The 16,745-nt window shown below is 41.7% G+C and overlaps 1 protein-coding gene across 1 annotated transcript in view; it reads right to left on the bottom strand.

Moving 5' to 3' along the window:
* ZNF106 (zinc finger protein 106) overlaps positions 1 to 16,745 on the bottom strand; it is a 63,267-nt gene that overhangs the window by 35,549 nt on the left and 10,973 nt on the right. Inside the window, exons 2-4 of the mRNA XM_049781505.1 lie at positions 14,528 to 14,610; positions 7,983 to 8,044; positions 238 to 435 (exon numbers count right to left, since the gene is read on the bottom strand). Coding sequence (XP_049637462.1) covers positions 238 to 435; positions 7,983 to 8,044; positions 14,528 to 14,581 — 314 coding nt within the window. The 5' untranslated portion in view covers positions 14,582 to 14,610. The remainder of the gene's footprint in view (positions 1 to 237; positions 436 to 7,982; positions 8,045 to 14,527; positions 14,611 to 16,745) is intronic.

The raw sequence follows: 16,745 nt of genomic DNA, 5'->3' as shown, positions 1-16,745 counted from the left end.
CCCATATGGGCCCCCAAGCCTGCCAGGAGTAATTTCTGAACAGAGCTAGAAATAACCCCTGAGCACCATTGACAGGTGTGGTCCCAACCCTCCCCCCCAAAAAAATTCCACCGCCTCTAAACTTCAAATTAAACTTTATAAATAAGCTTAGTTTGAAATATAGGCTAAAAATGTGAACGTGTAAAGTATATTCTCAATGTTTCTGACAAGATTTTTAAAAAAAAAAGCATTACTCACCGACTTTGTTCCTTCCTTTGTTTTATTAACTGAACGAGTTCCTTGTCAAAATATTCTTCCTCTTCTTCTCCCTTTCCATCATCTTCTCTTTCCTGGGCATCAACGTTATCTTTGTGCAACTGGCCAGAAATGTGGTTTGCATATGCAGAAAGACCCACTTCTGTGACCCCGCACACTCGGCACTCATGACTACTGTCCCTAGGGAAAGAGGGAGATGAAGGACATTCAATGCTCCCCACTGGCATGGCACACTCACCAGATCTGTTATAGTTTCCTCTGAAAGATACTGCACGTGTAGGCACAGTGAAAACTTAGTGATCATCAATTTCAATGCTCCTTTCATCACTTTCAGTAAGTTTGTTCAAAGGTGACTTTTGAAATGAATTTAAGATTATTTTCCAGCAATCAAGAGGCAAAACACTTGGAAATAATGTCGTTTAGGAGGAGAAATCTTCTTGAATTGCTGTACTTAAAATCTTGCCAGAGGAAACATGGTGAAAGGGGAGGCAGGGCAGGGGGCTCAGAGCAAACAGAAGTTGCTCTGGAGCACACCCATGGTGCCAGCTGCACTCGGAAAGCCTGGTAACAGAGCCTACATTTAATCTCTGGCTCAAAACCTTTCTTCCAGTGAAAACTAAGGGGAGGAGATAAGAGGCAGTGGTGTAACCAATCCTGAACCAGTAACTAAATAGAAAAGGCTGGAACTCTGCCCAGAATGTGAAGATTCCGGACCCCGGGGCAAATGATAGGAGTAGTCTCAGCGGATTTTTTTTTTTTGGTCAGGGTGATACCTCTGATCCACATTCAGCTCAGGAAAGTTTATTTTAAAGGGAATGGGAAGCATTTCAGTTGTAGGAAGTTAACAGCTGCGCGAGGCAAATGGCTTTTCTCAAATTTCAAAAATGCTAGAGTATAGAAAAAAACAAAACCAGGTTTTGAGCTAAGAAATACAACTGGTTTTTTTCTCTTTTACTTTATATACTTAATAATAAATTTCATACTCATTCAGTTTAAGAACTTAAGTACTGAACCTATTAGCAGAGCTTCGGTAACTACCTCGGAACCCCGTAATGGGTTCACTAGTCTATGTAACCTCTGCTGAGAACACTCAAGGCCATAAGCACAGTAAAGGATTCAGTTACACTCATTCAACAATCCAAATACTCCTAACTCTTGCTTTTTTTTTTTTTTGATAATACATCTACAAATACACACACACACACACACACACAAACACACAACACACACACATCTCCAAATTGCATGACAAGAGCAGATTTTGCATCACATAACCAGAAAGAGACTCAAAACTAAGCACTTCATTTCCTAGAAGATGGCTTCTGCTACAGATACCAGAAAGTAGATTAAAAAAAAATTAAAAGCTTTTATTATGCTGCACAATTCCAGTCACCATGTTAAGCAGAACATCATGTTGTCTAAGGCGACAAAGCATAGGCAATGGCCAATAAGTTTATTAAACAAAACAAAAAAGATGTTTAGTTTGCAACATAAAAAACACTGGCATGGCAGTGGCATCACAGAAAAGGAGCAAATAATCATTCTTTTCACTTTGGGGACTTTGAAGCCATAAACTGAGTATAATATAAACTTTAACATTCTTTTTAGTAAATTCTAACCAAGTTCCTTGAAAATATCATTACCCAATTACCCAATATCAACACTCTAATTCCATGTAATACTGTGCGAATTTTTCACTCAACTTGTAACCCTAATCTAAAGAATCCTCAAGCTTCTCCCAGTAAATAGTCTTCTCTCAATCAATTAAAATGACAGTAGCTCATTAAAAGTGAACATTAACTTGGAACAACAAACTCTCTCTCATAGCGACATATAACATTAAAAATACTTAATAGGAAAACTAGGGAGATAACACAAGTGATAGAGCACATGCCTAGTAGGTGCAAAGTCCTGAGTTTGATCCCCTAATTAAGCTACTACATCCCTCAAGCACCTCTAGGTATACCCATAAAATACTTATATAATCCTGAGGCTGTACAATCAGTTAGAGCATGTGCCTTGCATAAAGCTGATCTGACACCAGTCCCTAACATATAGACTTTGAGCACCCAGAGTTATCCTAGAGCAGAGTCAAGAGTATGCTCTGAGCAACAACAGTTGTGTACCCAAGAATCAAAAGAAATAAGCAAAATAAAGTTGAATACATGTGGATAGATTTATCCTCAATAAACAGTACCAAAGAATCTGAAAAATGTAACAGACCTAGAATATATATATATATATACATACATACACACATATATAATGAAAAAAACAATTGTATTTTCATGTTAGAACTGTTACTCATGAAAATAAGAAAATGTTTTAGTTCATTCTGTGTGCATGTGTGTATAAGAGGGAGAGAAGGGAAAAAGGAAGAGAGAGAAAGAGACAAAGTAGAAGGGGAGGTATACTGGGATCTAACACGTGCAAGGTAAGTTGTTTCACCGCTAGACTACATTCCTGGCCCAAGATAGTGGTAGTACAGCGGTAGGACGTTTGCCTTGCAAGTGGCTGACCCAGGATGGTCCTGGGTTCGATCCCAGGCATCCCATAAGATCCCCAGGGCCAGAAGCAATTTTTGAGTGCAGAGCCAAGAGTAACCCCTGAGCACCACTGGGTGTGGCCCAAAAATCAGAAAATAAAAAAAAATTTAGATTAGAGTAGGTTAAATTATGGGGCCGGGCGGTGGTGCTAGGGGTAAGGTGCCTGCCTTGCCTGCGCTAGCCTAGGACGGACCGCGGTTCGATCCCCCGGCTCCCCCGGCGTCCCATATGGTCCCCCAAGAAGCCAGGAGCAACTTCTGAGCTCATAGCTAGGAGTAACCCCTGAGCGTCACAGGGTGTGGCCCAAAAACCAAAAAAAAAAAAAAAATTATATATGGCTGTACCATGGAAATAAATTCTAAATTCTACTCAATACTAAAAATGCATAGAAATTTTTCTCAATTTCCAACTATTACAATCCCATCCTCTTTAAAGACATTACTAGAAGGCCACAGTGAATTTTCTAAAAGTAGAGATAATGCCTAACTGTTAAAAATCAACAGCATTAAAAAAAATCAACAGTATTATCACAAATGCAGTTTGCAGCCCCCAGAGCACAAGTATATTTTGCCTACATAATAGATAATCACACTGAACTTTTGTTTGTTTTATTTTGGAGACCACACCTGGCTACTCCCAGATCAGTACTCAGTAAAACATGCAGTGCCAGACCAAATCCAGGCCTCCTGTATGCAAAGCATTTGCTCACATTTTAAGCTCCCTGATTCCTCAAGCAGCTTTTTAAAATATTCCGTTTTTCAGGCCGGCGCGGTAGCGCTAGAGGTAAGTCTGCATTGCCAGCGCTAGCCTAGAAGGGACCGTGATTTGATCCCCTGGCGTTCCATATGGTCCCCCAAGCCAGGAGTAACCCCTGAGCGTCACCGGGTGTGGCCCAAAAAAAAAAAAAATTCTGTTTTCCTTGTAAGAAAGATTACCATAGGTTCAAACTATCTCACACAGAAACACCTCCAGAGGGCCAAACACTAGTATTCTAGTTCAACCCCCAGCATCACATGGCTCCACAAAATAGGTGTTACCCTGCAGGCCCCCAGCACAGAAGAACCATGGTAACACTGCATCCTCAGGTTCTACCTAGCCCAGTTGATTGAGTAGCACCAGAAATGGCACCCAGGCTTCCACAGCACCACTTGGAAAACCACAATCATCCCCAAAAAAAACCAAAATAAATAAAAACACCCTAAGAAATCCTATTCAAAAAAAAAAAAAAAAAGAAAGAAAGAAAAAGAAAAAAGAAATCCTAGTCAGGGAACAGAGCAACAGTGTAACAAATAACGATGCTTGCCTTGCATGTGGACAACCCAGGTTCAATTCATAGCATCCCTATAGTCCTCCAAACCAATTTCCCCAACCCAGGAATAATCCCTAAACAGAGTAAACCTTAAGCACCACTGAGTGTGGCCCCCTCTAAAAAAATTTCAACCCAAAAGGGCTCAGGTAGCATAAGATTTAATGCCAAAAACCATCAAAAGTTGGCAATAGTGGGTTGGAGAAACTGACCAAGCACAGGTTGTCTTATAAGCAGCTGATCTAACCCTAACCCCAGCATTACATATGTTCCCTGAGCACTGCCTGAAGTGATCCCTGAGCACAGAGCCAAGACTAAGCCCTAAGCATGGGTGATGTGGTCCCCAAACAAGCACTAATAAATTATATATATATATATATATTAAAGGTAAGATTTACAAAAAACTGAAAAAAAGGAAAAAAGCATCCACATTTATCAAAGAAAAGAACAGACAATGGTGAAGGGAAGCAGACACTCTGGTGGAGGGTGTGGTGCTGGAATATTCTATGCGAGAAATCCCAACATTAACAGAATTGTAAATCATGGAGCCTAAAATAAAAAAAATTATTTTAATTTAAATACAAAGCAAAAAAAGGAAAGAACAGGTAGGTTAAAGCACATTTTATTTATCAGTTTGTTATAGGGGAGGAAAACTGGAATTCACTTTCTTTTTTTTGCTTTTTGTATCACACCTGGCAGTTCTCAGGGGTTACTCCTGGCCCTACGCTCAGAAATCGCTTCTGGAAGTCTCTGAGAACTATATGGGATGCCCGGATTCGAACCACTGTCCTTCTGGCATGCAAGGCAAATGCCCTGCCTCCATGCTATCTCTCCGGCTCCGAATTCACTTTTTTTATGGTAAGTGAAAAGACTAGTCAAATCAGTTTGGAGACATCATGGGACCAATATTATACATATTCTGCAATCAGTCTTCCTCAATATGCAGAGTTTAGTAAGCAATGCATGCTAAAACTCTACAAATAATAGGGGCCTGCGTGGTGGTGCTAGAGGTAAGGTGCCTGCCTTGCCTGCGCTAGCCTAGGATGGACAGCGGTTCAATCCCCTGGTGTCCCATATGGTCCCCCAAGCTAGGAGCGACTTCTGAGCGCATAGCCAGGAGTAACCCCTGAGCATCATCGGGTGTGGCCCAAAAACAAACAAAAAAAAGAGCAAATAATAATTTTATGATTATCAATAATTAGCTAAGATACCACTTCATAGCTATATAATTGTTGGGAAAAACTACTGCTTTACTTCTTGACTAATAAAGGAAATAATTTCTTCAGTGCTTAAAGAAGGGCCCAAATTAGCTTCATCCTGTTCCCACACAATTTCCTCTCATGTATGAAATACAAAGCCTGGAGATATTTTATCCATAACCTTTTCTTTACTAAGCTTGTCCCCTAAGTATACCACAACAGCTGTTTGATAAATAAAGGTTTGTGCCTTTTTAACAACATCTATCTGTAAAACCTATTTATAGGCAGCATATCAGAACAAATATATTAGGGGAAAAATAAAGAAATACTCCAAATGGCCATAATATAAACCAAATAAGACAAATTACTTATATTACATTCAAATATTTAAAACAAACAATTTACATTTCTTAACCAGACCACAACTAAAAAGTAGAGTGATACAAATAGAAATTGAGACAGTCTTAATATTAGTAATTAAATATGAAATCCCAAGAAATTAATCACAAATAAAGTAAGAAAAAAAATTAAGTAATAACTGCTAGTTATTTTGTTCCTACTTTACAAACTTGTGATGAGGACCACTTGGTAACAACTAATGTTACAAGTCTGTAAGTGCTTTTTAAAACTTTTGTTTTGGTTTTTGCATAATTTTGCCAGTTGATTTCCCATCCTACCTGCTTAAATTTTCCCCTATAACTGATGTCAGAAAATCATATAAAACTTGTTGGCACTGTATCTAACATAGGATAAAACAAGTATTAATATGGGGCTGGGAGATGGCTCAACAGCTGATGACGATGTACTGAGCTCCAGCTTCGATTCCCAGCACCAGATGGTCTCCCTACTACCACAAGGCCTTTGGCCTCCAGAACCCCCACAAAAAATAATTACTAAAATGTTCCCCTTAAATAGAAGGGGTTGAATGCTAAAATAAATACTTGTAAGGTCAACTCATATATATATAAATTTTGGTTTTTGGGTCACACCTGGCACCGCTCAGGGGTTACTTCTGTCTCCAGGCTCAGAAATCGCTCCTGGCAGGCTCAGGGGACCATTTGGGATGCCGGGATTCAAACCAATGACCTTCTGCATGAAAGGCAAATGCCTTACCTCCATGCTATCTCTCCGGCCCCGCTCATATTTCTTATGTAAACTCAGATTATTTTGAATTAGTATTTTTCCTGTGCCACACCTGGCTCAGGGGATGGCAGGAGATGGTAGGAATGGTGGTGATCATTGGGATGCTGGAGAATGAAACAGGGTTGGCCCCGTGCAAAGCAAACACCCTACCTGCTGTGACCTTGGAATATAATAAGTATTTTTGGTATTGCTAGGGAGACCATATGTGGTGCAGAGAGCTGCTACTGAGGAAAAAAAAAAAAAAAAAACCAACTACAGAAAAATATGCCAATAGTCATGATAAAATGAGTTTCTCGGGCCCGGAGAGATAGCACAGCGGCGTTTGCCTTGCAAGCAGCCGATACAGGACCAAAGGTGGTTGGTTCGAATCCCGGTGTCCCATATGGTCCCCCCGTGCCTGCCAGGAGCTATTTCTGAGCAGACAGCCAGGAGTAACCCCTGAGCACTGCCGGGTGTGACCCAAAAAAACTAAAAAAAAAAAAAAAAAAAAATGAGTTTCTCTCCCAAGAATGAGATGAACTGGCCTCATTTATTTTATAACATTGTAGTACAATATTTATTCTGGGGGAGCTGTTTGTCTTTTATTTATTTTTTTTTTGTATTCCCCTCTTCTCCCTCCACAATCTTTTTTTCTTTTTATTTAAACACATTGATTACATACATGATTGTGTTTGGGTTTCAGTCATGTAAAGAACACCACCCATCACCAGTGCAACATTCCCATCACCAATGTCCCAAATCTCCCTCCTCCCCACCCGACCTCCACCTGTACTCTAGACAGGCTTTCTTCTTTTTTTTTTTTTTTTTTGAGCTACATCTGGCAGTGCTCAGAGCTTACTGCCCAAGGATCACCTAGTGGTAATCATCAGAAGACTATATGCAATGCTGGGGTTCAAAAATGCAGGCACTTTTGATTTTCTTTATACTAGTGAGATTTAGTGCTCTGCTGCTCTGAAGCAGAAACTGGACTGTAAAGATTGCCATAGCAACCATGGAAGTTTATAACAGGCAGTATCTTGCAACATTGCTAAGGTAACAATACGAAATAACCCAGCTGCAAGATTGGTGTAGGAACAAAAAAGTTGACAAGTGAAAAAGCTAATTTATGTCAATCCACCTTTGGTTATAATTTTGCTAGACGTCTGTGACTCCTACGCATCTATAAAGCATATAGACATTCTTTTGTAATACCAATAAGAAAAAAATCTGGGCCGGGCGGTGGCGCTAAAGGTAAGGTGCCTGTCTTACCTTCGCTAGCCTAGGACGGACCGTGGTTCGATCCCCCGGCATCCCATATGGTCCCCCAAGCCAGGAGCGACTTCTGAGCGCATAGCCAGGAGTAACCCCTGAGCGTCACCGGGTGTGGCCCAAAAACCAAAAAAAAAAAAAAAAAAGAAAAAAATCTACTTCCTTGCTCTGAAGACAATTCTATGCCATAACACTCATGTCCAGTGGTTATTTTCAAATAAGTTGACAGCATCAGCATTCAACCCCCACCCCTCACAAGCTTACAGAAGACAGCAATTCCCATACCTGCCCTTCAGGTTCTCAAGTTCCCTGTGATGCAACATGCTCCGCATGTGTTCGTCCATCTCCTTCAAAATTAAAGAAAGCAAATTAAAACTAGGGGGATTACTTTGGGAGGGAAATTTCTCAGTCAACAACTGAGGCTCAAACTCCTCTTTCAATCAATACTGAAACCAGTTCCTTATTAATAGCTCTTCCTTGTATTACTGACATTTCATTTTGAAATAAAAGACTTGTAAAAGAAACACACACAAAAAAAAAGTGAGAAACCCGGAGAGATAGCACAGCGGCGTTTGCCTTGCAAGCAGCCGATCCAGGACCAAAGGTGGTTGGTTCAAATCCCGGTGTCCCATATGGTCCCCCGTGCCTGCCAGGAGCTATTTCTGAGCAGACAGCCAGAGTAACCCCTGAGCACCGCCGGGTGTGGCCCAAAAACCAAAAAATAAATAAATAAAAAAATTTGTTTTTTTGTTGCAAGTCAGCCCCTGAAGAGGTTGACTGATGGAGGGTTGGAGGATGTCTTTCCCCTCCAGCACGGAGCACACGTCTGACACCCCGTCCAGCCAATGGTTCTGAAATGGCGGGTAAACAGCTCGCAGACAGTCAGGCTTGTGGAAATATTAGCTTTATTCGGTGGACAAGACTGAAGTCCAAAGTCTCAGCCTCAGTTCCAGCAAAAAGCCTTCGCCTTCCACAGACCCTTGTTTTTATCCCCCCAGAATCAGGTACCACCCAATGGTGGGATCAGATACCACCCAATGGTGGAAGTAGAATCAGGTACCACCCTAGGGTGGGGGCAGAATGCCAGGTCACACCCTACGGTAGGGCACAATCACCGATCAGGGTAGGGTCAATAATATAATAATCCCATAAAATATTTACATACACAACAGTTTTTTGGGTGACACCCGGCAGGGGTTACTCCTGGCTTTCTGCTCAGAAATCACTCCCGGCAGGCATGGGGGACCATATGGGATGCCGGGATTCGAACCACCATCCTTCAGCATGCTTACCTCCATGCTATCTTTCTGGGCCCTATAAACAAAATTTGTAAGTCAAGTTTTACCTCAATATAAGAAACTCCCCAAAGTTCATTTATTTGAAAACTCTAAAATGACACAACTCAGCTACTTTTATCAAAAGAACAGGTTTCTCTAATAGCAGGAAACCCACTGTGGACACCCAAAACTTCAGAGAATTGAGCTCTTGAGACATTAATTTTGTTCTTATACATAGTGATAAATTTACACTAAACACAAAAAAGATTAACAAGAATAAAAATACATCATAATAAATATTGCATAAATGTGGTTAGACAACTGCAACCACAGAAAGCTAAGTTGAGGAGCCGGAGATATAGCATAGTGGGAGGGCGTTTGCTTTGCATCCCATATGGTGCCTGAGCCTGGCAGGAGTGATTTCTTTCTGAGCACAGAGCCAGGAGTAACCCCTGAGCGTTGCTGGGTGTGGCCCAAAAACCAAATAAATAAATAAATAGATGAATGAATGAATGAATGAATGAAAAAAGCTAAGTTGAATGAAGTGGGCAACACTGCAACACTGAGTTCCTCTGGAGTAAACTAGAACACTTATTCAAGTCTTGTCTAAAATTTGGCCTAAAGGCATAAATATTTTTGAAACATCAATTCTAGACAGAAGTTACAAATATAACAACTTCTCTATGGTAGTTTTTTTGCTTTGTACTAACATTTTGGGGGGTGGGAGGGGATCACACCCAGCCACGCTCAAGGATTACTCCTGGCTCTACGCTCAGAAATCGCTCCTGGCAGGTTTGGGGGACCATATGGGATGCCGGGATTCAAACCACTGTCCTTCTGCATGCAAGGCAAATGCCCTATCTCAATGCTATCTCTCTGGTCTCCTTTGTACTAACATTTATTTGTCTCTCCCCCAGCAAACTTAAAGAAAATTTTGTTTCAACAACAAACTATCTTGTTGGACTGGAAAGTTAGCAGTGTAAGGTGCTTGCTTTGCAAGCAAAACAAAAAAAGAAAAGCAAAAAAAGCACTTATCTTGTTCTGCAGTTGAACCTTAGAAGTACAGTGGGTAGGCCAAATATTTGCCTTACATTCAATAAAACCAGGTTCACTGAGGAGTACAGCCAGGAGTGATCTCTGAGTGCACTGCCAGGAATAATCCCTGGGTGCTACCAAACATAGCCCAAAAGCAAAAATTAAAACAAAAACTAAGTAGGCTCTTCCCTTTCTCCAATCCAATTAATGGAAAAGAAATAAAATCAGGGGCCGGAGAGATAGCATGGAGGGTAAGGCTTTTGCCTTTCATGCAGAAGGTCATCGGTTTGAATCCCGGCGTCCCATATGGTTCCCCAAGCCTGCCAGGAGCAATTTCTGAGCATAGAGCCAGGAGTAATCCCTGAGCGATGCCGGGTGTGACCCAAAAACCAAAAATAAATAAATAAATAAATAAAATCAGGGGAGGAGGGGAGCAATCCCAGGAAGATGGTACAGTACTTGCCTTACACTCTGAGTTCAATTCTGAAACCAATATGGTGCCCTGAGCAACACCATGAGTAACCTCTGAGCATTGTCAGGTGTAACCCCCACACATAAAAATTAAAAAAATAAATAGGGAGTTGGGGGGTGTAGCTCAGTATAAGAGCATTTGCTTTGAATATTTGAGGCCTGGATTCAATTCACAGTACAACACACATATGTGCGCATGCATACACATAAACACCTACATGTGCACGCACACAAGACAAAAGTGACCATGTTTGAAATCAGAAAAGAAATGGCCCCAAAAAAGATTATCAAAATTATAAGCCATATTATGCTAGGCTACTCCTCTGTGAACAGTTGACCCTTTTCTGACTGCTTACTTTACCTACCCATGTTAGACCTGCTCAGTTCCCACCTCTGCAATCTGAAACAGCCACGAAGAATTTCTTCTTTTGTGTGGTTTTTGGTTTACACCCGGCAGCGCTCAGGGGTTACTCCTGGCTCTATGCTCAGAAATCGCCCCCGGCAGGCTCGGGAGACCTATGGGATGCAAGGATTCGAACCACCATCCTTCAGCATACAAGGCAAATGCCCTACCGCTACGCTCTCCGGTCCCCATGAAGAATTTCTATTTATTGAACTTATTTATTTTTTGCTTTTTGGGCCATACCCGGTGACGCTCAGAAATCACTCCTGGCTTGGGGGATCATATGGGATGCCAGGGAATCAAACCACAGTCTGTCCTAGGTTAGTAAAAACAAGGCAGACACCCTATACAGCTTGTGCCACTACTCTGCCACAATTTATTGAACATTTTTTATTAAACCCTAGTCTAGATAAGTTTCAAAACCAAAAGAGTAGTTTCTTTTACTTCTTCATAAGACAGATGTTATTACACTATTCTGAGATCTCACCCAATTTTTTCCATCACTAAGAGAAATCTCGAAAGGAAAAATATGCTTCACTCCACCCCACTGGATGAATCGTAACTAAACCCCATAGCATGATAGTCCACACTGTTGACCCACTTTCTTCACTTAAATTACAAATTAAATTGCAGGGCCCGGAGAGATAGCACAGCGGTGTTTGCCTTGCAAGCAGCCGATCCAGGACCAAAGGTGGTTGGTTCGAATCCCGGTGTCCCATATGGTCCCCCGTGCCTGCCAGGAGCTATTTCTGAGCAGACAGCCAGGAGTAACCCCTGAGCACCGCCGGGTGTGGCCCAAAAACCAAAAAAAAAAACAAAAACAAAAACAAAAATATTAAATTGCAGTCCTGCAATTTCCAGATGAAACACCTTTACCCAGAAGAGCCTGCTTACAGAACTCTAGAACCTTTTATTTTTTTTGATATTTGGGTTATATCCAGCAGCGCCCAGGGACTACTCCTGGCTCCAAGCTAGAAACCGCTCCTGGCAGGCTCGGGGAACAATATGGGACGTCAGGATTCAAACCACCGTCCTTCTGCACGCAAGGCAAACATCCTACCTCTATGCTATCTCTCCGGCCCCAGAACCCTAGAACTTTTAAACTCAATTAAAGCCACACATTTTTGCATATTCTCTCACCTAAAACATCTTTTCACCAGATAATTTCATTTATTCTATTTTATTTCATTCTACATTTATACTAAAACCCCTACTCCCAGACCTCTTACAAAGTCTACTTAGACTTCCCTGACTAATAACCTAGCTCCGGGTGATTTTCACAGCTCTTTGACTTTCCAGTGACAATCAAGAACTTGGGAAAGTCAGGGCCAGCAAGATAGCATGGAGGTAAGGTGTTTGCCTAGCATGCAGAAGGACGGTGGTTCGAATCCCAGCATCCCATATGATCCCCCAAGCCTGCCAGGAGCAATTTCTGAGCATAGAGCCAGGAGTAACCCTTGAGCACTGCTGGGTGTGACCCCCCCACCAAAAATATAGGAATTTGTGGAATTATAAAGGAAGAAAAAAAACAAAACCCAAGTAGTAAAGCTAAAAGTGCTACTTTGAAAATAAAGGATAGGGGAGGAGAGATAGCACAGCGGCAGGGTATTTATCTTGCATGCAGCCGATCCAGGACTGATGGTGGTTGGCATCCTGGCATCTCTTATGGTCCCCCGTGCCTGCCAGGAGCAATTTCTGACTACAGAGCCATGAGAAGCCCCTGAGCGCTGCTGGGTGTGACCTTCCCCTCCCAAAAAAAAGAAAAGATAGGCTGGTCCGATCCCAGTGGTTTACAAAAGTTGTTATATAATTCCCCCACTGCTCAATTTAACTGGCTTTAAAAAAAGAAAGAAAGAAAAAAAAGATAATGACAAGAGCAAGCAAAAGTTAAACAGGGAGCTACGGAGCAGGTAGGGTACTTGCCATTGCAAATTGCTGACCTGGCTTTACTCCTTGGCACCTCATATGGTCCCCAAAGCATTGCTAGAAGCAATCCCAGAGCGTAGTGCCAGGAATAACCCCTGAGCATCACTAGGTGTGGCCCAAAACAACAACAAAGATGAAACAAATTACAAGTTTCCCAAGATACTACATATAGGTTTAGTTTTTTTTTTTCTTTCAAGATCTAGTTCTGTTGGGCAACATCTCCCCCTTCTGGACACCTAGGATAATTCCTAAAACTTAAGCGCAGGAAAAAATGAAATTAAAGTTCATTTTAATAAATGCATTCCTAATTAGACACTAGAATAATCTATGACCGAAACCCAACTACAATCATGCTTGTAATCATAGTGCTTAAATAAATATTTTATATAAAAAAAAACTAGAATAATCACAAACAGCCTGAACTGTAAGGCATTTCCTCTATAATTAGCTACAAATTAAGTTTCTTTCCTTTTTTCTTTTTTGGTTTGGGGATCATGCCTAGTGAAGCTCCAGGGATCATATGGGGTTCTGGAGATCAAACCAGGGTCAGCGGTATATAAGGCAAGTGCCCTGCCCATTATACCACGTCTCTATCCCATAAATCTCTATTATCTTCCTTGAATATCTTCAAATACTGAGTAGAGGTTTAATAAGATAGTTAATAGCCTTATGAAACAACAATTTATAAAATCACTTGGAATGAGACTAAAGTTTAAGAAAGTACAGAATATATTGTTTAAAACTGTTACCTATCTCAGACTGGAAAGAAGGGGTCAAGGCGCTTGCATGCATGCCATTTCCAAGACCTCATGGCACTGAGCACAGTACTAGGAGTAGCCCCCCTAAGAACTGTCTGGTGGTCCAAACACCCCAGCCCCCCAAAAAGAAAAATACTATAAATCTATAAATTTACCCATCCTCAAAAATGCATATAATGGGGCCGGAGCGATAGCAGGGTTTGTAGGGCATTTGCCTTGTATGCAGCTGCTCTGGAATTGATCCCAGCATTCTATATGGTTTCCCGAGCCTGCCAGGAGTGATTTCTTAGTGCAGAACCAGAACTAACCCCTGAGCACTGCCAAATATGACCCAAAATCAAAAACAAAACGAAAAAAGAGCATATGATGTTCAAAAGAAATCAGAAAGCTTCAGGTTCCATCCTTTTTTTAAAAAAATTTTTTTCTTTGGCTTTTTTGGGTCACACTTGGCTGCTCAGGGGTTATTCCTGGCTCTACGCTCAGAAATGGCTCCTGGCAGGCTCAGAGGACCATAGAGATGCTGGGACTCGAACCATTGTCCTTCTGCATGCAAGGCAAACACCCTACCTCCATGCTATCTCTCCAGCCCCTAAATTTTTTTTTATTATTAAACCACCATCATACAGTTAAAAACTTGAAACACCCAACCCTTCACCAGTGTTCATTTTCTACAACCAATTTCCCTAATTTCCCTAATTACTCTATGCAGACATGTTTCTTCTCTCTTTTCCTATTTTTTTCCTCTTTCTTCCTTTTAGGCACTGTTGCTTGCAATAGTGTTAACTGTTGGAGTATCAAGCATATCAGTTTACTTCTTTTCAGCATCCAGTCCTTGTCCAGAGTGATTATTTCCAACTATTGTCAGAGTGGTCTTTTCTCTGTCCTATCTGCACTTCCCATCATTTCCACTGTCTTTGGGTATTAATCTAATACTAGATTCCATCCTTCTTATATCATTACCTTTTTTGAGCTGTAGACAGTGTTGCACAATATGCATTTTCTTTCTCGTACCATAGTGATCAGATCTGAAGCAATCGTCGCACCTAGAAAAAGAAATTGACATTTAATAACCTTTTTCCAAGCTGAATTCTCATATAATCTTCTTAATATAACCATAAAATCTAAATCTTGCATTTACCTACTTTTTCCTGTTCGCCCAGTCTCCCCATTTTCCAACTGCCTAGGCTCTAGGGCAAAAACTATTGAGAGTCATTCGTGATACCTCTTCGAGCCTCATATTCACCCTCATCAGCAAATTCTGGCAGACCCAACTTGACACCTCAGGACTCTGCAACAGTCACCTCAGAAGGTACCCACCAGCTGACTTGACTCCTTACTTGACTTCTACTCCTATCTTTTGATACTTCTATTCTCAAAACAGTAGCCCAGGATTCTTCAGACAAGATATTTGTATATTTTTTGTTTGTTTGTTTGTTTGTTTTTGGGCCACACCCAGCAACACTCAGAGTTACTCCTGGCTCTGTGCTCAGAAACTGATCCTGGCAGGCATGGGGGCCATATGGGATGCCGGGATTCGAACCACCTTCCATCCTGGGTCGGCTGCGTGCAAGGCAAATGCCCTACCACTGTGTTATCTCTCCGACCCCATACTTGTACATTTTAAATTAGACCACCTGCACTCAGATTCCTAAAATCTGAAGTCCTTTGCCATGCTTACAGTCCCTGTCTTCCCTAATATGCTCTCACTGTCCTCTGAGCTGTTCCTTCTTCCCTTATTTGTTTGTTTGTTTCTGGACCATACCTGGTGGCAGTTTGCATCCAGGTCTTAATCCTGGAAATAGAGCCAGGAATAATGCCTGACAGGGGTTGGTGATTAAATCCAAAATGGCAGTGTTCAAAGAAAGTACCCTACTCATAGTACTATTACTCTGACTCCATAGCTGTTCCTTTTTTTTTTTTTTTTTTGGTTTTTGGGTCACATCGGTGGTGCTCAGGGGTTACTCCTGGCTGTCTGCTCAGAAATAGCTCCTGGCAGGCATGGGGGACCATATGGGACACCGGGATTCAAACCAACCACCTTTGGTCCTGGATTGGCTGCTTGCAAGGCAAACGCTGCTGTGCTATCTCTCCAGGCCCAGCTGTTCCTTTTTAATCTCACAAGGGTTCTCCCACCTTAAGGCTTCAGTACATCCTGTTCTTTCTGCCTGTATTTTTATACTTAAGATAATGGGGGCCGGGGCCAGAGATAGCATGAAGGTAAGGTGTTAGCCTTTCATGCAGAAGGATGGTGGTTCAAATCCCGGCATCCCATATAGTCCCGAGTCTGCCAGGGGCTATTTCTGAGCATAGAGCCAGGAGTAACCCCTGAGCGCTGCTGGGTGTGACCCAAAAACAAAAACAAAAAAAAAACAAACAAACAAAAAAAAAAAGATAATGGGAACCGGAGGGATAGGGTGTTTGCCTTGCACAGGACCAATACAGGACAGACCCCAGCTTAATGTCTGGCATCCCATTTGGTCCCCTGAGCCTGCCAGAAGCGATTTCTGAGCACAGAGCCAGGAGTAACTCCTAAGCACAGCTGGATGTGACCCAAAAAATAAAAAAAAAAAAAATTTTTTTTTTTGGGGGGGGGGAGTTTGGCCCATTGTCTCATTTCAATTAGGGACCTGAAATATTGACCTTCTAAAGAACAAAGTACCGTATTTTCCGGCATATAAGACGACTTTTGAAACAAAAAAAGTCAACCGAAAATCGGGGGTCGTCTTATACGCCAAATATATCCCAAAAAATGTTTCAATATGCCGCTAAACGAAAATTGTCTGAATATTGCCACAAAACGAATTTTCCAACCCGATCCTGCACCAATCACTGCCAGGATGCTCGGACCGCCTCTCTAACTCAGCCAATCCAAGCAGGCTTTTGATGCATGCCAATTAGACAATGTTCTGGACCCGAATCTACACTGTAAAAAGCCTGCTCAGATTGGCCAAAGTCAGAGAGGAAGTCTATTACAGTAGAACCTTTGAACCTTTGCTTGTTGTGATTGGCTCACTGTGGTACATACAGTTGCAGCATAGGAACGTTCTGTCTGATACAGCGAATATAGGCCTAAATCTATACTGCAAACCTTAACTGCAAAATTAGGGGATCGTCTTATACGCCCAGTCGTCTTATGTGCCGGAAAATACAGTACTAGAATCCTCTCCCACCCTATTCC

The sequence above is a fragment of the Suncus etruscus genome, chromosome 10 (genome assembly GCF_024139225.1).
Source record: "Suncus etruscus isolate mSunEtr1 chromosome 10, mSunEtr1.pri.cur, whole genome shotgun sequence".
NCBI lineage: Eukaryota > Metazoa > Chordata > Mammalia > Eulipotyphla > Soricidae > Suncus > Suncus etruscus.
Note: the sequence above shows the minus strand (reverse complement) of the source record. Positions and strands in the feature narration are given on the sequence as shown.